This window comes from Ambystoma mexicanum, chromosome 14 (genome assembly GCF_040938575.1).
Source record: "Ambystoma mexicanum isolate Mex_15411 chromosome 14, UKY_AmexF1_1, whole genome shotgun sequence".
In the NCBI taxonomy this organism is placed as follows: Eukaryota; Metazoa; Chordata; class Amphibia; order Caudata; family Ambystomatidae; genus Ambystoma; species Ambystoma mexicanum.
This window is the reverse complement of record NC_090940.1, coordinates 629,213,438-629,239,043: the sequence shown is the minus strand read 5'-3', so window position 1 is coordinate 629,239,043 and position 25,606 is coordinate 629,213,438. Positions and strand designations below refer to the sequence as shown.

At 45.7% G+C, this 25,606-nt stretch overlaps 1 protein-coding gene across 3 annotated transcripts in view; it reads right to left on the bottom strand.

Moving 5' to 3' along the window:
- Positions 1-25,606, bottom strand: part of TECPR2 (tectonin beta-propeller repeat containing 2) — an 879,235-nt gene that overhangs the window by 760,656 nt on the left and 92,973 nt on the right. For all 3 annotated transcript variants that reach the window (XM_069638097.1, XM_069638099.1, XM_069638098.1), the window contains one exon: positions 696-827. In XM_069638097.1, coding sequence (XP_069494198.1) covers positions 696-827 — 132 coding nt within the window. The remainder of the gene's footprint in view (positions 1-695; positions 828-25,606) is intronic.

The window sequence follows — 25,606 nt, the reverse complement described above, 5'->3', positions numbered from 1 at the left end:
GTGAGGGACAGATTACTTTTGTTAGTGTTTCCTTTAGTTATTTTGATAGGCAAGGAAATACTCTTCAGGTTAGGGATAGTGAGGTGTTTGTCCAACCTTTTTGAGTTAATAAAATGGCATCTTGTGAAAACCCATTACCAAGTTGTCTGCCTCACATTTCTGACCCCTCACAGACAGCAGACAGATTTATCATCGAAAGGTGGAGAGACTCCCCTTGGGCAGAGACCTAGAAACACTTTGGGGTTCAAATAAAGCTAACAAAGGCTGAGAACTCCAGAGGGGCCCGGGAGGACACTGTGGGACCTTCCAGGGATCGAGGGCCCCAGTGCAAATGCAGGACAACCAACCAGACAGGTTCACTTGGATTATGAGACCCTGTTTAGTTTGTTAGCCCATTGTGCAATTTACCCCAAATAAAGCTGAACTTAACACTCAAATCTTGGCGTCTTTCATGGGCTTACGTGTCCTACGGGACCCAGATATTAAATGGATAGCGTTTCATACCGGAGCATGAATGATTCTAGGCCAGATCCAGTAAAAATGTGTGTTTAACTCTCAAGCAAGAAGCATTGCTGAACATGTGCTGCGCAGATTGACATAGTGAAGCGACCTGAACGTATCACAGATCTTTCCTCTGCTTACTACGGAGGCCTCGACTTGACAGAGAAAAAATGAAGGCATTTTACAGGATTTACCTGGTCTAGATCAAGGGCAGAATAAACTATTTTGCCCTTCTCATCTCCGGAGAATAACTTCATTCCATTTGGGCTCCAAGCTAAAGCAGTGATGCTGCTTCGGTGGATACCGACCACATCAAATCTTCGCAGCTAAAATGGAAATGCAAAGAACATTCATTACTGCCAGGACACATGGTTTACATCATTCAAATAATTTCACAATCAATCTCAGTAGGTTTAAAGAGCTTTTCATTGCACGCATGATAACACTCTATTTATTGCCTTATTCAATGAATGAGTTAATCAGAAGCTGGTTCAACATGCAGAAGTAAGACAACCCGAAATGAGACTGCTAAAGATCTAACTGGCAAAGCTTTTTACAGGGCCAAAAGTTGGAAAAAAAACAAAAAACCCAAGTAGAAGGGAAAAGATAAAGAGCCAACAAAGAGGAATAAAAAATGAAACTTTAGTTAAGGGGAGGGGGAATGCAGCATCATGGGGTACGATTAAAGATATTCTATTCCACGTTTTACATAGCCATTCTTTTGCCAGCTGGACCTGTATTTGCCTCTTAACCAGCATGCTCTTTTAGGTGTTCAAATCCCACCACCTAGTGGCATTTTGGAGAATTGTTGCTGGCTCAAAACATTGTACAGGAAGCCATTTCTTATGTAAATCGTTCTTCTATGGCAAACCCCTGCCATTTAGGCTTTGTTGCTGCAAGTGGCTCTGCGTAAAACGAGGGAGGGTGGAATGGTTAGTGAAATGGATGAATAGGCGGGTATGAATTCTATAGTATTGGTGCTTCAGGCAGGAAGTAAACGGATCTGGAGTGTTGGTCTTATACTACGTGGGAAGTGGCCTAGAAATAAGGAACGTGGAAGCGTTTCATCCAGAAAAGAGCCCAAGATGATCAGCGCAGAAAGAGTCCATTGGCCCCTGAACTAGGGGTGTGAGATGGGGCAGGATAGGTGTAAGGGAGAATTCTCATAAATGTGCTAATTCCCTTCAACTTAGAGACCCCCAGCAACTTTGCTGGATTTTTGAGGACTTGATTTTTTTACCTGGAAAGAGTGTGAGCCTTTTTTCCCACTCGTTCATGTATTTTGATGTGTGTTTTACATTTGTGTTCTTTGATTATGGAGTTTTAAGATGACTCAATGGGCATCATCTTATCATGTGTGTTACACAGCACCCTCAGTGCAGTGACACAGGGATGTCTGTTTAGACTTCCCAAAGGTTTAAATACCTTCTCTGGGATAAACTACTGTTTCCCAGAGAAGGTAAAGTGAAATTGACTTTACTAGTCTTTCCAAATTCCTAGACCCAGCACACACCATCTTATAATGGAGTGCTGGAGGGGTTACATAGTATCCCCTGTGCCTAAATACTTGTGTAGCAGTCAAATGATACACTTTCATATTGAAAAGGCTGGTGGCAGTGGTTTTACAACGAACTACCATGATTTTTCCAAACCCGCGACCACCTGTACCTAAAAATCCCAGGAGCCATGTTTTTCAAGATGGTGCCTTAAGCCCCTTTGTTTAAACACGCCCGGTCGTCTTTTTTTGCCGTTTCTTTTTAGAAAGGTCCTTCTAGTGTTTGTCTCTGCGCGCCAAACCAGGTTTGAACCTTTGTTCGTATGCCTTTGGCTGGCTTCAGGACTTAAGACCACCTCTGGCGTCTGAGTGTCTGGGGTGGGCAGGAAGTGAGGGAGGTGCCCGAAACTCCCTGTGCTTAGTCTCCTAGGAGACCCAAATGCACTCTGGCGTGATTGGCTGGCTGACTGTCCAGCAAGGACAGCCACCCTGCTGGGTGAGTGACAGCTAAGCTGGCATGAAAGGGAGAGAACTGTTTAAAAGGCGAGTCTCCAGGACTGGCAAGCAGAGTCGACCACAGGAACGAAAGAACCAAAGACGAGCTGGAAAAGGATGGCTGCTGCAACTCCTGGACCGTTGCCTGGTGAAGCCCTAATGCAAGTCCGAATTGCCAAACTCCATTCGACATAGAAGCTCCTTCAAGGACGGCTTCTTCCTTTGAGTTGGTGGGACCAACCAACTCATAAGACACCTGGATACCATTCTCAAGGCTGGTTAGGATTAATCAGGGAGAGGGACACCAGTTTGTGTTCTTGAATCTACAGCTACTGGAACTGAAGTGACTCCATCTCGTTTGCTTTCTTCAACGATCCCGTGCAGTATAGGAGTCCCCCGACGTCCTCCCTCTTGTCTCCTTGACTGAGGCTTAGGAACAGCGAGATCTGCAGGACCAGCCTGGAACCACGACTTCAGCAGCATTTGTTTCTTCATACAAAAGGTACGGTGCCAACCCGATTGAGAGAACTCCACTCTCGCGGTGAAAGTTTGAGAAACTTTCCCAACTTGCAGGCCTAATCAGCTTGTGGCCCGACATGAGATTCTTTTTCGCCTAAACTACTTCTAAGAACTTACGCAAAGACTTTACCGCTCGATACCAGAACTGCTCTTTCCTATCCAGAACACTAGCCCATTGACTTTGGCCTGGCCTATTGACTTGAATTGAACTCCTCTGGTGAACTGAAACTACTTGCACTCTCTAAAAAGTAAATATCTATTTTACTTACCTTGTGCCTTTTGCTCTTTTCTAAGTAAGTGAACTGCCCTTTGACTCCTATTTCAGGGGAGCTCAAACTGTCTCAAAACCTTAGAATTTTGTATTGAACTGTATTGGTTTATAATATTAAGTTGCCTTCTTCTAGTGAAAGGTTTTCTAAATGATTGTGTAATAAATTACTAAATGTTTTTTTTACCAAGAAACCTTGAGTATAATTGTTTACTTGAACTATTGTGATTGAAAGTCCTCTGTGCAACTACTTGTACTGCTCACATTCACTTTTGAGATAAGCCTAGCTGCTCAGCTTGCTACCAAAAACTGTGTGGCACAGACTTATACCAAAAGTTGGTTTGGCCAACACCTGTAGTTCTAATTGTGTGTAGTGGTCCCAGAGGGTACTACCTGCAATTCTGCCTAACAATAGGCAAGCCCTGGTGTTGGTCAGTTAGTGTGGTGTGCAAGTGAGGAGCTTGCTACCGTGTGCGGGGGATGGATGCGAGCAGTGTAAAGTGGCGAGAATGTGTGCAGGTTAGAAAGGGAGGAGGTGATTAAGTGGCGAAGAACGCCTGGGTTCAGTGCAGTACGTCTGGTGTCAGAGTGCTTGGTTGTAGCCAGTGCTCCAGATGAGATTTTGGAGGTGGGGGTATTTTACTCTCTATTTTTAAACTGAGTGTAAATGTGATTTTAAGAGAGTAAAAATGACTTTTCTGATTTGCAAGGGAGTAAAATGTATGCAACATCCAGCCGACGTGTGCAAAAACTGTATGGAAATCATTACTTTCTGTATTGTGACAGCCACTTTTAATTTGTGCCCTCGCACCAATTGTGTTATTTTGCACTGTATTTGCCTGCCATTCTTGATCTGTGCCCCTGCACCAATTTGCCTGTTACTTTGCACTTTGTTGTATTTGCCCGCTGCTCTCGATATGTGCCCTTGCATTAATTGCATTGCTATTGTGAGCTGCTAGAAGCCCGCCAATCTTGATATGGCCACCCTGGCAAATTTAGCGACCCTCTTTACCGCACCCACTGCCAGGCCTCCCAGGGTACGACATGCTGCTGTGGTCCTCTGCCAGCATCTACCTCACCTACCTTGTCACTACAGGGCTTCTAGCCAATATTCACTGCGCTCCCTTTGTCAGCACGACTAAGACTTTCCACCACCACCCTATCACACACTTCCACACCATGCACCACAGTATACTACCACTGACCCACCTCCTATCCCCCCTCCCCACACCCACGCATAACACCATAACCAACCCTACCGATCTCTCTACCAATCCCTACCTTAATGCCCAAGCCTTGTGGCTTCAACATTTCGCCACAAAACCCACACCTAATCAACCCTGCACACTCTAACTCAGGAATGCAAGACTTGGATCCAGATTGCCTCGCGCACCATGTGCCCAGCGTCACCTCACCTCCTGCCCACAGCCAACTACGCTGACGACACCCAACCACCTTGACTCCCCCATCAAAGAACTAAAGGAATCCCTCATCAATGCCAGATCCCTAACGGCCCACGCCCTCGATATCACCGACCTCATCACCGCCCAAAACCTCGACTTCATCGCCATCACCAAAACATGGTTACACGCCGCCTCAGGCACACTTCTCACTCGCCATCCCCGATGGCTACTCCATCCTCAGAAATGACCGCCAATCTAACTTATTCAAAGAGGGTGGAGTCGCATTCATACAAAGGGACAACATCACCATGAGAATTATCCCCAACGCCCAATTTAGCTCTGCCGAATCACTATCAGTGAAACTATCCCTCTCACCAACCAACACAACAACACTACACCTTATACACAGACCATCAAAACCACTCGCCTCCTTCACAGACGACATTACTTCCATCCTGACCGACAACACCAAGCCTAATTCACAAGTGTTATTACTGGGTGACATCAACCTCGGCCTATCTGACCCTAAGGATCCCATGGCCACCGAGGTCACTAGCATCTTCTCAAACTTAGGTTTCCAGCAACGCATTCTTGCACCCACCCACAACAAGGGCAGAATGCTTGACTGGATTGTAGATCTCAACTGTAATACAACGATAAATTCTAACTCCGCCTGTGCCTGGTGTGACCACCACATCATTATCTTTCAACTACCAGCCACCAATCCTCACCCCAAACCTACCATAGGCCCCTGCTATTCCCACCAGGAACAAAAAGGACATTACCAGGGACAAACTACTCCCACTCATCCTACCCATTCTGAACAACTGTGCTTCTCAGCACAATGATCCTACCGTCTTAGTGGACACCTTCAACCAAACACTGCTCAAAGCCATTGACACCATAGCACCGCTCAAAATACAGAAAGCCAAACAAGCCCACCTGAATTCGTGGTTTGCCCCACAACTTTGCACTTTGGAAAAGTCTTCCTTGCGAGGCCAACAAAGACTTCCTTCTCACCACATCCCTCAATTACAAGGAAGCTATCTTACAAGCAAAAAAAGAGACCTACAACCAGCGTATATCGCAAGCTGAATCTAATACGAAGGAGCTATTCAAAATTCTCAAAGAATTAGAATCCCCTTCACCCGTCCCAGATATCTGCAGTAAAGACAGCACGTGGTGCAACAATATTGGTCAAATTTTACCTTAACAACAAAGATAAATCACTTAGCCTTCCTTTTCCTGAAAAGGACCAAAGTACAGACATCTTGTCAACTGAGACACATTTTCAGACCAGCTTGGGTTTCATTACCCCCGATACCACCCCTGATACCATCCCTCCAGCTCATTCTAGCCCCAAAAGTGACAATTAAAAAATTGCACTTTTAAACACTAGATCACTTAATAAGCACTTGCAGGATGTTCACGATTACATTGTAAAAAGACAATTTGGACATTCTCTTTCTCACAGAGACATGGCTGCAAGAACCAACAGGCCCAACTATTGACAGCGCTGTCCCCCCACCCCCCAACTACAATATATATTATGAAAATCGGACATCGGGAAAGGGAGGAGGGGTAGCTATAATAGCAAAACAGACCTTGAGGCTATGTACCACCAAAATTTCTTGCAATGGCTGCGAAGTCCTCCATCTTAAACTTACGCCATCCAATAATCATTGCATTAACCTCATCTTATATAGGCCCCCATCACTAATCTCAGATATCAATGATGAACTCTGTCACATCCTGAATAACCTTAAGGGAACTAACACCGGTACGGTCTTCCTGGGCGATCTCAATAGATGGCGAGGAAACCCCAGTAACAAAGAGGCTATAAGCCTTGAAAATAGTCTCGAAAACATCAACTACCACATTGCTCATAATGGCCCTACTTGTCGCTCTGGAAACCAACTTGACTGGATTATCACTAACAACATTCAACTGAAAGTGACAAACACATCACCATGCATCTGGACAGATTATAAAATCAAAGCCACTCTTCCACTCACATTTAAATCTGACTATTTTGACAATTCTCCAAAACCTGTTCTAAGTAGGAACTTCAAGAAAATCACATCTGATATCTTGAAGGAAGGACTCAGCCACGTTATGAACAACACCACAGAAAATGATTCTTGTGATGTCATTACACTCAAATGCAGTAATAATTTTCAGGAGTTACTTGACAAACACGCTCCACTCAAAAATAAACAGGTTCGTCCCAACCCTAATCATCAAAACTGGTACACGCCTGATTTGAGTACCCTCAAGATAGCTAAAAGGAAACTAGAGAGAACATGGCTCAAAACCCCCACTGAGGAAAATAAAGAAAATTGGAAAAAATGCGATCTCTTGTACAGAACTAACTTGGCAGAAGTCAAAAAAGATTTCCATAATAACCAAATAACCAGTGCCTCCAACTCTACTGGGAAATTGTTTCAAATTCCTAAATCATTTGAAAAACCACCTACCCTTTCCTCGCCTTTTCAACCAACATTGACTGATTGCGAGGCAGTCCAAATCGCCTTCTCGAATAAAATCAAAAAAGCTAGAGATTCCATCTTAAATTGTAAGGTATTAGATCCATTACCATCCTCTCGACTCAAGGTCATTCACCCAGAGTTAAACATCCCTAAATTCACATTCTCACCAGTTTCAATTAAAGACATGCATGACACCCTTTCATCTATGACTTGCACCTCATGCGCCGAAAACTTCCTACCTCCGAAATTCATCCTGGACAATGTGGACATTTTTTCCCCCCTTCCATTGTCGCATGACAAATGCATCTTTCAGGGACCGGAAAGTCCCTACAGGAATCAAAACAGTCACAGTCACCCCTCTGGTGAAAAAACCTGGACTAGACCAACAAGATCCCACGAATCTTAGACCCATTACAATTTTTTGCTGAAAATTCTCGATAAAATTGCTACTAAACAATTACAAGACTATGTTGATAAACACAGCTTGTTACACCCCCAACAATCGGGCTTTAGAAGTGCATATAGCACTGAGTCAGCACTGCTAGATCTTCAGACAAGAATGCTGAGTATCTTAGACAGAGGAAAAGCAGGACTATTAATCCTTTTGGATCTCTCGGCTGCTTTCGATTTGCTTGATCACAGAAAGCTCCGAGAGGCACTAGGTTCAGCCGGAAATTGTTCCCAAGACACCATCGATTGGGTATCATCTTTCTTGGAAGATAGGAACTCAAAAATCACTTGGGGAGGACACGCGACCTTGGCTGAGCCTGTGTATTGTGGCGTCCCTCAGGGAGCTAGTTTTTCCCCCCTACTCTTTAACCTTTATATCCGTTGTCTCTGCACCCTTTTATCACAGCTTGGGATCATCTTCACCAACTTCGCAGATGACACACAGCTCATTTTAGAGCTAAGCGGAAACCATTCTATAGACAACGAAAATCTAGCTGTCATCTATAACACCATTGAAAATTGGATGATCTAAAACGGAGCTTATGACCTTTGGATCCACAAAAGCATTAAACAACCTTGATTCGGATTACTCCTCATTCACCATAAAAGATTCCTCTATCACAGTTTCAAACAAGGTCAAAACCCTTGGTATCCATCTACAATCTTCACTAGGATCAGAAGCCCAAACCGCATACTTAAAACGAAATTGCCAATACTATCAGAGACTTCTCTGCCGTATCAGACCATTTCTTAATACTAAAAACAGTGTCACGATCGCGAGAGCCACCATTCTGTCCCGATTAGATTACGGCAACGCATTAATGCTTGGCGCCAGTGGCAGCTGCCTGCAACAATGGCCTGCAACAATGCCAGATCATTCAAAATAATGCAGTCAGGTTCATTGCAAGAAAATCCGAATGGGAGCAGATCACCAAGGACAGAAACGACCTTCACTGGCTGGCAGTGAAGGAACGTACTATTTTTAAATCACTGACCCTGGTCCACCACTGTCTTTACGCCACGGCCCCAACATACCTAAAGAAAGAATTTAGCTGGTACGAGCCAAGTCGTAGCTTGAGATCCGCTAAACAAGGATTACTCAATCCCAGTTTTCCTGGTAAATCTACAGGCCTAGGTCGAGCTTTACCGAACCTAGCAATCTCTCACTGGAATAAACTGCCTGGCAATATTAGATTGGAAAGAAACCTCCAATCCTTCAGGAAGCAGCTGAAGACCACACTCTTCAAATAACTACGTAGTCCCCATATCTGCATTGGGCTACACTCTTTCTGCTTCTCATTTCTTCTTCTACTGTCTGTGTTGTCCTGTGTTGTCCTGTGAACTCTCTGTCCATGTTTCTTTGTCGCGCCCTGATGCTTGCGAGCTTCGGCGCGTTATAAATAAATAAATAAAATAAATAAATATCCAAAATGCCCTCCTTACCAAAATGACTACCCTACAATCCAAAATCAATGCCAAACAAAACTCCCTTCTTACATCCTCACTAACTAAATTCCCTGCGCCCAATACAGCCACCTCCCTCCCCCACAAACCATTTAGTTTTATACCTCTCACCATCCCGGAGGTCGAAAATATCATCAGTAATCTAAAGCCTTCCAATTGCCAAGGTGATTCCTGCCCTGCACCCATCAAGGAATTGGCACATGAACCTTGCTCCCTTCATAACTGCCTTCATCAACTCCTCGTTTCAATCTGGAATCGTCCCAAACAACCTGAAGGACGCATGGGTTATCCCCCTGCTAAAAAAAACAAAATTAGATCCAGAGATACCTTCCAACTACAGACCCATCACCACAGTCCCGTTCCTTCTAAAAATTCTAGATAGAGCAGCCTATCTACAGATACAGAATTATCTAGAAACCAATAACCTCCTCGATACAAGACAATCTGGTTTTAGACCTAAGCACGGGACAGAAACAGCCCTCTTAGACCTTAAAACACAAATTGAGGACCTAAAAGACAACTGGCCCTCCTACTTCTCCTTGACCTATCTGCAGCTTTCGATTTGGTCAACCACCAAATCCTCTGCTATCATCTGAAATCAGCTGCCCACTTTTACGACAATGCCACTAATTGGATTAGTTCCTTCCTTGAGAATAGACACATGAGAGTATTTCCACCTACCTCATCGGTGGACCCCACCCAGTCCCCTGCGGAGTCCCACAAGGGTCCTGTGCCTCACCTACACTCTACAATGTATTTACCAAACCTCTATTCACTGTGCTGGATTATCCATGCGTCACCTACACTAATTACGCTGATGACACCCAGATACTCATCATTATCACTGGTGACTACACTGCAGACTCTAAAGCCCTGAATTACATCTACCAAGTCATTCAAGCCTGGATGGCACAACATGAGCTCTGTCTTAATGACGACAAGACAGAGCTCCTCATCCTGGGTAGACAGCAAAGACTTAATAAGCTGAACCTGGTGTTCAGCTCTTTCAATATCGATGGCAATTCCATTAAAGTATCCAAAGATACTAAAACCCTGGGAATCTACTTAGACTCTACACTCTCCACTCTCCTTAAATAGGCAAACTAACGCAGTCGTCGCTGCCTCAGCTTACACATGCAAGCTGATCACAGCCAGACACCCATTCCTCTCTACTCAGAACTGTATCACCCTTGCCAGGACGTTGGTTATATCCAAACTTGATTATCGCAACGCACTTTATCAAGGCACTAACCAACGTAACCTTAAAAAACTCCAGATCACCCAAAATAACGCTATCAGAGCAGTGTTAGGGAGAATTCTCTGTTTAGGTTGAATTTCCTAACCTAGTGAGTCCCCCAGCAGCTTTGCTGGATTTTTGGGGTTTATTTTTTTCTCCTGCCAAGAGCGAGACTCTTTTACCCTCACTCTTGGGCATGATTTGAGTGTGTTTCTTTGAATCTAGATGTGTTTAATGGGCTATGGGGTCTTTTACTCTATAGGGCTTCATGTGTTTTTGTGATGTGTGTTACACAGCACCCTCCGTGCAGTAACACAGGGGTATCATAGTGACCCCCCAGTATAGATTCCATACCCTGGGACTGACTACTGTCTCCCAGGGCATGTAAAGTCACCATTGACTTTACTAGTCTTAAATTCTGAACAGAACCAGTACAAACCATCATATTGTGGACGTACTGGCTGGGGCAATTCAATTGCCCCGGGGTCTGTTAGTCGAAGGGGCACGTCTCCGTCCCCCCTGATCGAGTTTTGGCTGGTGGCAGTGGATACTACTTTTTATATTCAACCGCCGGTTTAAGTAATATTAATTCTCCGGTTGGTATTTTTTGCCAAAACTTGATTCTAAAATGGCGTTTGTGTTCTCTTCTGTGACTCCAACCCAAGTCGAGCCCTTTGTTTCACTTTTTGGCGGGCTTCTCCACAGAAGCCCTCCAAAGTGGTGCCACTCTGTCTGGGGTACTTAGGAGGGGTGGAGGGAAATGTAGGCACCCTGGACTGAGTTGCCTAGGCAACTCAAGTCGAAATCCATCCTGATTGGCCCAAGTGGTGAGCCTGCCGGCTCACCACTTAGCATGTTTGAGTGACTGCTAGGCTGAGTGAATGGGGGTTTGCTGCATAAAAGCAGGGCTTTGGGGACTGGAACTTCAGAAGTCGCCACAGGACCTAAGAATCCGACGAGGGAGAAGCTGAGCCAACCTGCCACGACACCACTACCTGTGGAGCCCTGCTGGACTGCCTCACCACTTTTCCCAACGACAGAGAAGATCTCCCGCCGGAGAGACTTCTTCCTTTGACTGGTGGGGATAACCAGTTTGACCATCTTTTCGCTTTCCCGACGTACCTCGTGGCCGCCTTGCCCGCGCCAAGCACCCCGGCAACCAGGATACCACGTTTTACCACGACCGCGAAACAAAGGTACCACCTTTAACCGGAAAACTCTGTGGCTGGTTTCTGCCCTGGTAGTGCAACGACCTTCATCTTTCCTCCAAGTCGAGATCTTCCCTTCCCCTGGACGACGACGCAACTTGCATCCACTACCAGGAACAACTGCCACCGCTGGAGGATCGTTCCCACTTAAGGTACCGTGTCCCGCCTGGCTTCCCTTGCTACCGACTGTACGGGGTAGATTTAGCCCCTGGCTTTCGAACCTGGGTTAGCCTGGGACACCCTGGCTAAACTTTCCTAACGCCTCTCTAAACTCTTTTTAAACCCTCTGCAAGACTTTCTAAGCCTAGTGTAACTGTGTGATCTTGGGCGCATTTGTGCTCTGCTCTCTCTAAGAGTGGGCCCAGCCCTTGGACTTTGGCTCACCAGAGACTTTTGCTCTTCTGCCTTGCTTATAGTGTTCCTGAACCTTAGAGTGGTGTACCTTTCCATATTCTGTCTTTCTCCCTCCCTTTCTCACAAACTTATTGGAGTGCAATCTAGTTAGGCGCTGACCTCTGTATGAAAATAAGTGGTGTTTTACTGTGACTTATCTGATAAGGGAAAAGGGGTGTATATATTACAATAGTAACTGTGTTTAGAATATTTTACAATAAGAGTGCTGGAGTGTCTCAAACTGTGTTTTTAAATAAATAATTATATACTTTGATACCAAAGATCTGGTCAGTGTTTGCTTGTATTGTTGCATCTGAGTGCCTATTGTGTATACTTTGCATACTGCCTAACTCTTCTTGAGGGAAGTCTGACTGCTCAGCCACAGCTACCAGGTAAATAAGGGTGGTACAGACTGCTACCAAGTGGGTTTACTGCCAACACCTGTAGTCTTAAATCTTTTGCAGTGGTCCCTAAGGGAACTGCACAGGTTTCTGCCTAACAAGCGGCCCTCAACATTCCTAGATCTGCACACATCTCTGAAACCAGGAAAAGCCTACACTGGCTCTCAGTCGCCCAAAAGATATCACCGAAATCTTCGGCCCTTACTTACAAATGCGTAAATAACCAGGCTCCCCACCCCCCCCCCCATCTCCCTAGCCTCGCGATTCACGCAGCATACTCCATCTCGGTCACTTAGATCTGCCCAAGCACAATGCCTCATGATCCCCAGATACAAGCTCCAGATCGCCGGAGGCGCTAGTTTCCCAGTCCTGGCTGCCAAACTCTGGAACACACTGCCACTTACCACTAGAACTTTACCCTCACTTAATTTATTCAAACAGAAAGCTGAGCGCTGGCTAGCTACTGCATCTGACCAACTGTCTCCTCTGTCCATCTGATCGCTGCCATCTCAGTATGCCTGACTTCTATCTCCTGCCAACCTGCATTATTCTTGTACCTTATTGCCTCTGTTCATGTAATTGTCTGACTGTAATTGGTAACTGTAACCCTGTCATGCTTGCATGTACCGCTTGAAGATAAGCGCCCGGTTGCCCTCGGGCCTGGTGCGCTATACAAATAAATAAAATGCAAATACAAATAGAATACACCTTTCATTATTTCTGGCCATTTGATCTCTCCTGTATATATTTAAAATGTTGAAATCACAAAAACCGAGCCAATCACATAGTAAAGCAAGCATGAATTGTATTGTCTGTTTTGAGATTCGATAGCAGATTTGTCTTTTGATGTTTAATGAAAGTCCTAATTTCCTGGAGCTATTACTACCTAATGGTATGCAGGTGTTATGATACAACAGTGCAGAGAGGCAATGACTCCATGCTAAATTCTATATCTAATCTAGTGGTCAAATGGTTATTTATATAGCTCTTTTGACAAAGCGCTGTGCATAGGACATATTTATCACAATTACCACCAAACCAAAGTCGGTACTCCTTTATCATCCTCGAAAGGATGAAAGGCTGAGTTGGACTTGCCTGGATTCGAACCCGCAACCTACAGATCACGCACAGATTGCAGCAACAATATTATTGGCTAACATCCTTCAGAGGTTGGTTAACTGAATATCGACTGAGGTATAATGATCACAGTACCTAGATGTATGACGAGCCATTCATGAAGCGCTACATAAAGTTAAATACCCATCTGGATTATCATAGGGACATGTTTTCTGAGTTTCCATTTCAATTACCAATGTAATTCATTTGTTTATTTTTGAACAGCGCTTGCACTTCCTTGAGAGTCAGGTTATGGATGTTTTAAATGTAGTCCTGAAGATTTGAGAGGCTAGAACACCTGTGATCAGTGTAATGACAATCACTCACCCTTGAGCAAAGACTCTGCTGTCACTGACCATTTATAGTAATGTACCCCATTGACTGCAAGGTTGAATGGATGTAAACTAGACTGTGCACAGTCATAATTGTACACACTGTTTTTATAATTAGAGTGTACATTAAATTATAAGTGTAAAAATGATCTGCCTCTGCATGATTATGCACACAGCACCGGAACTTTGAAAAATACCATTGTGCAATACTGGTTTGCTTTCACTGGGAAAAAAGCATAACTTGTTAAAAAAAAAATATGAATTCTCAATTGCAACTTAGTTTTCCATCTTATTAGTTATACAATCCTAAAATTCTAGGAAAACATGCACAGTGCTTCTGAAGCTGAATGGAAAGAAACCATTCCTTTTATCACAGTGTGCAGTTTATTTTTTGAAAGACTTCAGAGAAATACTTTGTTTCAGAGGCTTTTATCCATGGCTTGCAATTACATCCATGTAGATGAACATCAAAAGAAGCCTTCTGGTTTTTGTCAAGTAACCTGACCTTTGCACTGACCTCTGCTCTAAACCGGTGTGTAAATGTACCCAGGAAGGGAATAGTTTCTTACCTGTAACTCCATTTCTCCAGCATTGGTATCTTTCATGGATTCACATGCTTAGAATATTCCCCGTCGACAGACTGGGAACCCTCGGTAAGCTTATAAAGCCTTTTCCCGTAGGAAAAAGGTCGACACTTTTGTGTCCTATCTACGTCGTTTTGGGCCGTGCACGCACGCCCCACTAGGACGTAGTGGTATAAATGCCCCGCCCCTGCGGCTCCCTTCAGATCTCGACCCCTCCAAAGTGGAACGGGGTGAAACAAAAATTACAAGATGATTGCATTTTGGGGAGGCCGGAGGGCGCATGTGAATCCATGAAAGATACCAATGCTGGAGAAATGGAGTTACAGGTAAGAAACTATTCCCTTCTCCAGCATTGGATCTTTCATGGATTCACATGCTTAGAATAGAATGCACAGCAGTGAACTTGAAACAATGGAGGAGGTGTAAATGCAATCCAGCACCCACCCCATCCTGCAAAAGGCGAATCAATCAAATAGGATTCGAAACTAACAATATGCCACAATACTGCACCGAGTAATATTTATATAAGCCAAAAAAGCATTCATAAAACACACGCGTTTACCTCCATGCGTATATTCGTACATATATTTTATGCCTATACAAATACATATCCAAACCAGCATAGACACTCCTCAAGAGAAGGGCTTACCTTATTGAAAAAGAGGTCGAAAGACAACTCGTCCCATTTGAATTTTGTCCGCATGCTGTCGGTTTAGGCAGTAGTGGCGGGTGAATGTATGGGGCACTGACCATGCTGCCGCTCTGCAAATGTCGATCAGTGGAACCCCCGCCCACAATGCCGTCGACGACGAAGTCGCCCTGGTCGAATGAGCTCTCGGACGTCCTTGTAGCGGTTTTCCCGCTTTTGAGTGACAGAAGGCAATCATCGACAAGACCCATCGGGCCAGTCCTTGTTTTTAAATTGCCTTCCCCTTTGTCGAAGGCCCATATGCAACGAAGAGGTGCTGCGTAGATCGAAGTTGTTGAGTTCGATGAAGGTAACATTTTAGAGCTCTCTTGACATCCAGGGTATGCAAGACCTTTTCCGCAGCTGATGAGGGAGTCGCGAAGAAGGTGGGCAGGACAAGGGATGAATGTTTATGATAAGTCGTAGGAACTTTCGGGATGAAACGAGGACTCATAGACAAGACAACTTTGTCTTTGAAAAATCTGAGATATGGAGGGACTATGACCAATGCCTTTAACTCTGAGATCCGTCTAGCCGATGTTACGGCAATTAGAAAACCCACTTTCCATGATAAAAACTTCATCGACGACATGGCCATCGGCTCAAAGGGTGGTTTCATTAACCCTGCAAGGTTTCACGTCGGTGGAAACCGCTTAACCGGGGGAAACGTCTGGAATAAACCTCTCATGAAGTGTTACACTAACCTGTCACTAAACAAGGGCGTTGATTTCCTCCCTCTTGTGAACCTGGAGATGGCCGCCAGACGAACCTTCAGTGATGAAAAAGACAAACCACTCTTCGCCAAATGTAGTAGATGTGGGAGAATCTGGAGTAACCCTCAGAGGTTCCACTCCTGCATGCCCTTGGCACCACGTACAGAACCTCCTCCACTTACACCTGTAAGACTTGTTGGTGGACGGGGCCCGCGCAGCCTGTAATATCTGCCGACAGTCCGAGGGAATGTTCAAGGCACCAAATTCTGAAAAGTCAGGAGCCAAGCTGTGAGGTTGAGGCTGTTCGGGTTGTGATGCCACACCGTTCCTTCGTCCAGGGACAAGAGGTTGGGCACCTTCGGGAACGCTATCGGGTGATCCGCTGACAGATGAAGCAGGTCAGAAAACCATGGTTGCCTCGGCCAACACAGCGCTATCAAGATGACTCGGCACCTGTATCTGCGTATCCACTGCAGAGTTCTCTGTTTCAGAGGGAACGGAGGGAAGGCGTAGAGGAACTTGCCTGTCCACGGGAAGGAAAACGCTTCTCCCACCGAATCTTCCTGTGTCCACCTGCTGGCGTACATCTCGCACTTCCTGTTCGCCTTCGTGGCGAAGAGATCCAGTTGAGGTCGCCCCCATTTTTCAAAGACCTTCGACAATTGATCAGTGTCTATTTCCCACTCGTGAATCTGGTCCATATTTCTGCTGAGCGAGTCCGCCTGCTCGTTCCTCACTCCTGGCAGGTGATGAGCTACGATGGATAGATCGTGTTTCAGAGCCCAGTGCCACACTTTGAGCCTCCATGGAGAGGGTTCTGGATCGCGTGCCGCCTTGTTTCCTTAAGTAAAACATTGCCGTGGAGTTGTCCGTCAGAACTCTCACTGTGGATCCCTTGATGTGAGGCAGGAAGGCCCTCAGGGCCCAGCGGACCGCTCTCGATTCCAGAACGTTGATGTGCAGGAGAGATTCCTTCTGAGACCAACAGCCTTGTGTCTGCAGAGTGCCCATGTGCGCTCCCCAGCCAGTTGGGGACGCGTCCGTCACCACGGTGAATCGGAACTCCGGCTCCTGTAGGGGTACCCCTTTGGAAATATTCTGAACTTTCTTCCACCACCGAAGAGTTGATAGGAGCTCGTCGTCATCGTGGACGGTCAGCCTGTCTGACCAGAAGCCCTGAGCCTGCGTCCAACGGTCCGCCAAAAACTGTTGCACTGGCCTCATGAAAAGGCAGCAGTTGGGCACCAGAGGAATGCAGGACGCCATAGCTCCCAGGATTGATGTATATTTTCTCACCGACAGCCTGGAATTGATTTTCAATTGACTTGCTAATCGACTGAGCCTGGTGATCCTGACAAGGGATGGTCTGACTAACCCCAACTGGTTCTCGAACTGTGCACCCAGAAACACCAAGGTTTTGGACGGCGTCAACAAGGATTTTTCTAAGTTTATTGCAAACCCCAATCGTTGCAAGAGGCTCATGGTGCCCTGTAGACACTTGTGCGTCGACGCCGGGGAGGACCCCCTCACCAACCAGTCGTCGAGATACGGGTATACATGGTGGCCTTGCCTTCTCAGCCAGGCTGCCACCAGAGCCAGACATTTCGTTAACGTTCTGGGGGAAGCCTTCAGTCCAAAGGGAAGAACTGTGAACTGGTAGTGAGTCCGCCCTACCACAATCCTGAGGTACTTCTTGTGTCACCGACACATCGGTATGTGGAAGTACGCATCCTGCAGGTCCAGAGACGCCAGAAAATCCCCTTCTTGAACTGACCTGATCACCTCCTGGAGCGTGAGCATCTTGAACTTTGTGTTTTTCAGCGACTTGTTTAGTTCGCGCAGGTCTAGGATGGGATGCCACTTTCCATTTGGCTTTTTCACCACAAAGTATCGGGAATAAACCCCTTGACCCCTTTGTGACGACGGGACTAGTTCTATAGCCCCTTTTTGTAGCATAAGTGCTACTTCCTGCAGCAACCCGCTCAGATGGGATTGAGCTACATACGCCGGTGGAATATGCGGAGGGTTGCTCTGGAATTGCAGGGAATGACCGTATTTTACAGTGTCCAACACCCATTGATCTGTTGTTATCAGTTCCCATTCGTTGATGTAACATGATACTCTGCCCGCCAGAACATTCCAATGCCCGTCATTGCTGGTCTTTACTCTGTTTATCCCTTATCGACGATTAACTTGCTCTTTTCTTGGGGGCCTGGTAGTCCCGGCGACGATTAGCCGCTTGCGAAGCTCGACTGTATCCCCGAGAGGAATATGCTGGCCTACCGAAGGGTCGGTCCCTCAATGAAAATCTGGAATTCGCTGATGCTCCTCTGAAGGAACGAAAAGACCGGAAACTCCGACCACTCTGGAGGGCCCCCAAGGAACGCGCTGTGTCCGAGTCCTCCTTCATGCCCTTCAGGGCTTCGTCGACCTTCTCGCCGAAGAGGAGGTCTCCTTCAAACGGCATATCCAGTACCTTGTACTGCACCTCCGGTCGGAAGTTGGTGCATTTCAGCCATGCCCATCGTCGGCGAACTACGCAGTTGTTCACTTGCTTAAACCCCGACTCTGCAAGGTCCACCGCGATGTTAATGGCGTGATTCGAAGCCTCCTCACCTTCCCTGACCAGCAACATAGCTGCTTTTCGATGTTCATCTGGAAGGTGTTCGAGTATGGGCGCCAACCGATGCCACATCTCCCTGTCGTATCTAGCAACTATGGTGAGCGAATTGGCCGCCTTCACTGCGGTAGCACCTACCGACAGGACTTTTTTGCCGAATGCATCCTAGCGTCTAGCATCACTTTCCGGAGGGGTCGTACACTTGTGCTGAGCCCTTGCCTTTCTCGTCGCCGCTGCCGATACCACAGAGTCAGGTGTTGGTTGAGAGGAAAGGCACTTGGGAGTGGAGTCCGAGGCTTTAAATTGTTTCTCTAGGCGACCCTTCACCGCTGGCTCTGAGAAAGGGTGACGCATGGTCTGAAGACCTTCCTTCCACACATGATCTAGGATGGGCACTGAAAACACCGACCTCCTCCTTTTGCCCATGTGGTCGAAAAGAAAACAGTCCTTCTCTTCCTCTTGGGCCAGGCTAAATTCCGTGCAAGCCCTGGCCATCATGTTGTGGAATGACCCGATATCGTCTGGGGGAGACGGCTGAGCCGGGCTCCTCGGGGTTTCCAATTCCGCATCGGACTTCCAAGTCGGATCCCTGGAGGGGGAAAGGGAGACCACCGACGACACCCTGCTGCCTGATTCCGAATCCAACAGTTCCCCTTCCTCGCAGCGTGGGGCTGAGAGATTTGCCACCGGATGCTCTGCCGCGGGGGTTGAAGGTGGAGGGCTGAGACGGGCCCAGGTCGCCGACGACCGACCTGGCTGGAGTTGATCGGGGCAGTCTGTCATCCAGTGTCTTCAGCAGCGTTTGCAGTGTGGACAAAACCTCCAATGACAAAAACGACTGCGGATTGAGCAGGGGGGGTAGAGCCCGGAATGCTCCCGGGGAAAGGTGTGGTAAGTTGTAACCCCAGGTCTGCAGGGGCAGCTATCCTTTCACCCTTGTCTCCCGAGGATACCGACAAAGCCTCCTGCTGTAGAAGAGTGTCCGGCAAAATTGGGTCGTAGACCTCTGGATGCCTGGCCTCTTGAGGGGTGTCCATCGACGAAGCAATAGTTGTCGACGCCGTTGTCGCCTGCAATCCAGGACCAGTTGATGTTAACTGCGACAGCGGCAGAGAAGTAGATGACGACTTCCCAACCGTCGACGACGGTGGTGGTCGCGCAGGCTTATGCGTTGCTCCTGCCTTTTCCGAACTCGACCTGCGTTTCTCTGTCTCTCGACTCAGGGTCGATCTATGACGATCGCCCGAGGAAGATTTAGATTTTTCTTTGTCTTTCCTCGCTGAAGATGAGGACGAAGAGGCCTTCTTCGAAGAAGTGTCCCTGGAATGGCCTACTGATTTCTTTACCGGTGGTTCCAATGACGATGAGCGGCTCGGGGCCCCTGAAGATTTTGACACCAGGGCCGCGCTGCGTGTGGAGCCCACTTCCGAAGGCGGGTATGCCCCCGCTCTGTCGTTCAACCATGCGACAAGTCTGCGACTCCGATCCTTAAGAGTCTTCTGGGAGAAGCCCTTACATATGTCGCACTTGTCAGCCGAGTGATGAGGGTGCAGACAGTAAATGCAGTCCATATGTCCGTCCCCGGGCAGAACAGTGCTTTCCCCGACATTAGGAGAAAAAACCGCAACAGCACAACCGAACCAAGTAGAAAATACACAAGGTGTTCCCACTTTGGAGACGGTTGAAATCTGAAGGGAGCCGCAGGGGCGGGGCATTTATACCACTATGTCCTAGTGGGGCGTGCGTGCGCGGCCCAAAACGACGTAGATAGGACACAAAAGTGTAAAACTTTTTCCTACGGGAAAAGGCTTTATAAGCTTACCGAGGGTTCCCAGTCTGTCGACGGGAAATATTCTAAGCATGTGAATCCATGAAAGATCCAATGCTGGAGAAAATAATAAAGCTGTCGTAATTACAAGATTTTCATGTGCATAAAAGGCCTAGTACCCACCTTATCTGGAGGCCTGGTTGTAGCTTCTAATGGTAAGGCTTCTTTCTGTCCCAGTTTTGGATTCAAGGGTGCAGGAGATGAGCACAAATAATTATGGTTTCCCAAGGCACTTTGGTGGTTTGTGGTATGTGTGTCCTGTCTGGTCAATGTTACTGTGTGTGAGAGTTTGCTGGTTGATGTTGTATCCTTGTTTTGCATAGAGGTCATCTGAGGGGGCTGAGCTGGTCTGATTTGATTTTTCTGCTGTAAAACTCTGTGGCAATGGTTCTTGCTGTTCTGGTTTAGCTAGAAAGTTGTAGAGTGATCAGCGTGGAACATTTGATCTCCTGTCCTCCTTTAGAGTAGAATCACCGATTTTAAAATATCCACCAATGAAAGGATTTCTATGCAATCTGCAGGCCTATAATTAACCTGGAATTAACATTATAGGCACTCTCTAGGGACTTTGAAGGAAGCACAGAGGTCATCAAAGGTGCAAACCAACAGCCACAGCTACCACCAACCCCAGACGATAAATTAATGAAACTGCCATACACTCATTGTGGACTCGTTCAGTGGTGTCACGATTTCAAGCTCTCTGCATATTTCAGACTAAATGATGGTGCAACATTGATTTTGGTGGCCCCAGATGGCAAATGATACAAAATGATGGCACGGGAAAGAAAAGCTTGTGCTCAGAAGGTAATTCAACAATCAGTCGCTTGTCTCTGACAACCATTAGTGGTCCCCAATAGGTCATTCAGGGTTGAGACTATGGACTTTATCCGTGAATTGCCTTGGGGTGGGCGACGAGAGGCAGCCATGATTAGGAATGCTTTAACAAAGATTTAATATAGCAGTATGGCCCAAAACAAAGTCCCCTGAATGAATCAGAATTCTCTTGGGTTCGCTACCATCATAGTTTTTGCAACAAAATACAGGGTTTCCTCAGGAAAAGACAGGGTAAGGATATCCCTGTAGTCTTCCAAATTTTCTCGCTCTGTTCTTTCTCACGTCAATATGGGCAGCAATACGCAGAGCTTTCAGGATCAACCTCCTTCTCCTAGAAGAAAAGGTTCCAGAGTGAGAGTGTAGCATGCTGTTCCGTTGTTATCCCTCCCGCATCATACGTTAGCCAATCACTGCTTTTTTATCTCTGAAAGCCGCTAGGAGTAATATTGGGGCAGGCCACGCCCAGTGTCTGCTTGCACGGCTAGTGGTCACCATGATGCCTCCCTGTTCCCCGGCTCTGAAGCTTCCTGGACCAGGTAGGACGGTTGCAGCAGTCTCCTGACTTGGACCTCTAGATTCAGGGATGTATCTGTTGTCTGTGAGTACTGTTAGCAATTTGTGGGGTCAGGAAGGTGAGTCGGGATGGTTACCTGCTCACTTCGGTTTTGTTACCTCCAGAGTAAATCGGTCTTGCTACATTTTCTCATCGTATCTGTTTGTGATGGCACTTCTATACAGCATTCCTTTATCTGCTTTTGTATTCCTTGACCCACACAATCTTTGGCGAAATTGTGGACCTGGTAGTTCATAGACAGTATGAGGAACCAGAAATAAGACACAGGCACAAAAAAAGGACATTTAACTTTTATTGAAATAATAATTGGGTCTGGGAAAGGCCTCAATGTCCCTAATCTAGGAGATATTTTCCTACCTCAACCAAAAAATAAGGGTCTGTCCGTTGTCAAGGTGTCCAAAGCAAAATGTCCTCAGTTTGAAATCTTATCTTAGCCCTCTCACACTGAAAATAACTATAAGGTGCTAAGGGTAATGTATTTGACTTGAAGAAAAAGTTCACAATTGTTCACGTTTAAACAAAAGGTGTAAATCCAACAGAAATATCCAATGCAAAGTGTTCACAGTTCCAGTGGATGGCTCCCTTCACCAGGTTCCTCTTCACCAAAGCAAAAAGTTATCATAAAAAATAAAAAAGAATAACAAAGTTCTGGTAGCCCAAGAGCATAACTCCCTCCTCTTGGTGTTGCAATTAACTTGCAGGGAAACTCCCCAGGTTTCTCTTCTGCAATGTAGTTCAAAATCCTAACGGTATGATTCTTCCTTTGGATTCCCTTTTCAAAATGCCACAACTTGGCTGCAGGTCCCAGACTCACACAACACCTCGTATTCTCCCCTGCCCGGTCTTTTGCGCAGTTCCTTTGAAGAAGTGGTATTGCTCTTCTTTTCGGGTTGCTTCAATTCATCAGCTTGCCTGATATACTCTCCTGCCAGGACTTTCAATTTCAACTTTATAGGTACGAGCCCCAGACTCACCGTTCGCCTGGTGTATTCTCCTTCCAGGACTTTCAACACAGTCAACAGCTCAGGACCAAGGGGGTATTTAGCTTCCCTAAGTTCCCCTTTTCATTTGGGTACTTATATTCGCCTTATTCCCAACGTATTGGGACTCTGAAGATAAGCCACACTGTGATCTACTTCTCCCCCATCAGAAAAAGCCCACAATCCAACCGAGTAGGTCTGTTCTTCTAATCATTTGCATGAGCTCACTCCCAACTGTAAAGCCTGCTGGATAAGGTGCAAGGGTAACATACTGTAAGAAAACTTGCCAACTCCAGTTATATACCCCTGCCCCACAGCACAGATGCGATCCAATAAAGATATCAATGACATCAAGGTGATGTGACAAAGGGCAAAGATTTCTGCAGCCTTAGCCTTCTCAGTAATAACACAGAAGCAAACTACCCTCTTAAAGAGAATGCAGGGATAAATTACATACGCTCCTACAAAATAGCTCCACAATTAAGCAATGAAACTCATGAATGATGGCGACGGAGGCCCCCACACCAGAATACCACAAGTGTTCATGGGAAAGACCAGATAAACCCCTGAACGGGCCACATACATGTGGGGGGAATACCTCCAGGGGGCTATTGCTCATTCTCCCTTTAATACTGGAAAGAGAAAACTGACTCCAATTCTTGCTAGAAGAGAAATATGAGAAGTACTTTGCGATGAGGGTGTGGAAAGGGAAATAGATGCATTCCCAAAAGAAATGCCAAACATTACAGTGAGGAAGGAACTGGCCCTGACAGTTACAATGCCTACACAAATCTTACGGCACTTACGAGAGGCAGCCCCATTTCATGTGGGCAATAACCTGGTAACTCCTCAACAATTTCCCTGAGACAAACAGTATATTTTGGGGACACTTGAAAAGCTCAGGCGGCCATCTTGGGTTTCACTGTCATGACTCTCTGGAGCGGTTTGCTCAGAGGGAAGCCTCTCTGTTCCCCTGCTTTATCAAAAGGTTTCTGGTTGCATTTCTGCTTTCACCAATGCATGCAGGCAATACATAATTCACTTTCTAGGTGTATTTGTGACGCTATAGGGAGCTACTTTGTCAAAGTTAATCATACAAGCATGTATTGTTCAACTTATAAGGTTTTTAATGAAGTAATGCATACGTTTCCATTTGTAAAAGAATGTGCTGACAGATTGGTTGCTGAAGGTTTATTAGGTTTCCTGACGCATTTTCTTCAAGACAGGTGCCTCTCCAGACAGCCCCTCCTGACCACCAACACTACTTAATTTTACATCTTTCATGGAACATGCCTCTCTTTTAAAAACGAGAACCAATTGCTATCAGATATGCCCTTGTGCTGCTCCCTCAAGCAGCTTTGAGGGGTCAGAAATGCAAAAAGGACACAAAAGGTAATGTTTCCTCAAGGTTTGACATTTATTAAAAGTAAAAGGGGTTCTTATAAACACCTATCTTTCCCTAACCTACTAGAGAAGTCCCTGCCAGGCAAACTAAAACTAAACAAAAATTACCTAGTGTTCAAAATATATCTGGCTCTCACACTTATACAAGGAAAATATGGCTGACTTTTGTGTCAACAAAAACAATCTTTGTAACGCAAGCTCAAATGTTCTTGGATGTACTCCCTGCTACCCTAGTTGTATCCCATTCCCCTGGATCAATTCAGGAATACTTAAATTATAGTTCTGATTCACAAAGGTTCAGTTCAAAAAATAGAAAAGCATATCTCAACCACAGTGTCTTTCTCAGAGGTATCACGAATGTCCTTTTCATCACAGTTGGTTGATAAATCAAGTCAATGTGTTCCACAATATCCGTCTTTGAAGACGGATCAACCTTCTTCCCAAACACAGGTTCAAAGCCAAATATAATGATTCTGTTACCACGTAAAACTTTCAAAGAAACTACTTCTTGTAAAGATAGCACTAGAGTGTTTCTCAATACTTCTTTTTGATTCAAACACTTAACATTATCAGAATAGCAAAAAACAACTTTCTCAGAAATGCTATTGCTTGTCAAACACATGCTACAGTACATGAATTCTCTCAGTTCAAAGGTTATTTTCAAATATCTCTCTGCCACACAGAAATCAAACCACCATCTTCTTTCCTGGTCCACTCACCTACCAGGACTAACAACTATAGGATGTTTCCTGGTTCACTCGCCTGCCAGGAAGAAAACTCCTAAAACTTCAAACTTGGTGGCAAAACTGATTTCAGTATTCTCTCTCTTGGACTGATGTTGGGACAACAACTGCCTTTTCGTACAATGTTTTGACTCTTGACATTTTGTATTCCATTTTTTCCTAAACTGAGAGCGAAATGCACAAGAATTATTCTCAATTGATCTTTCAACGACTTCTTGACAGCCTTTTGACTTATAGCAGTTTGGGCTAGAAGTTTCCTCCAGTTGAAATCCCAAAAAGCAAGTGAGTTGTGCCTGTCTCGCTTTGGTATAGTTTCACAGTCACTTGGCTATTGGCAATATGAGATACAAGCTTTCCCAAAAGTGTCTCTCTGAAAAGGGAATGTATGCTCTGGTTGTTTTAACACTTTCTCACACGTCCTAGATAAGGTTATTGCTAGTGTTATCTTTTCCCATGGGTTGCCTTGATATAATATGACCATAGCCTCCAGGCTGCGAGTAGTATTGGTTAGAGGGTTTCTCCACTGGTTGTTTTGCCCAAAATCTTTTCACAGCCTCTTGGCTGTGGGTAGTATTTGTTATTATCTTTCCCTTCTTGTAGTTCCGTACAAGGAAACTTTCTTCGTTGCCTCTTAGCTTTGTTTTCTTTAATTGTACGGCATTCAATACATGAGTTTTGCTTTGCTTTATCAATTGTTTGGTATTCAAAATTACTTATTTTTAACAGCTTTCGCACATGCACCGCCCCGAAGTTAGCATTCACTCTCTGCCAGCTCACCGGTTCTCTGCAGCAGCTCCCGTTTGCTGCTGGGCTTTGCAGCGGTCCTTCAGCGTCCAGTCAGCTTTTTTTCTCCCACTCTGCGAGCCT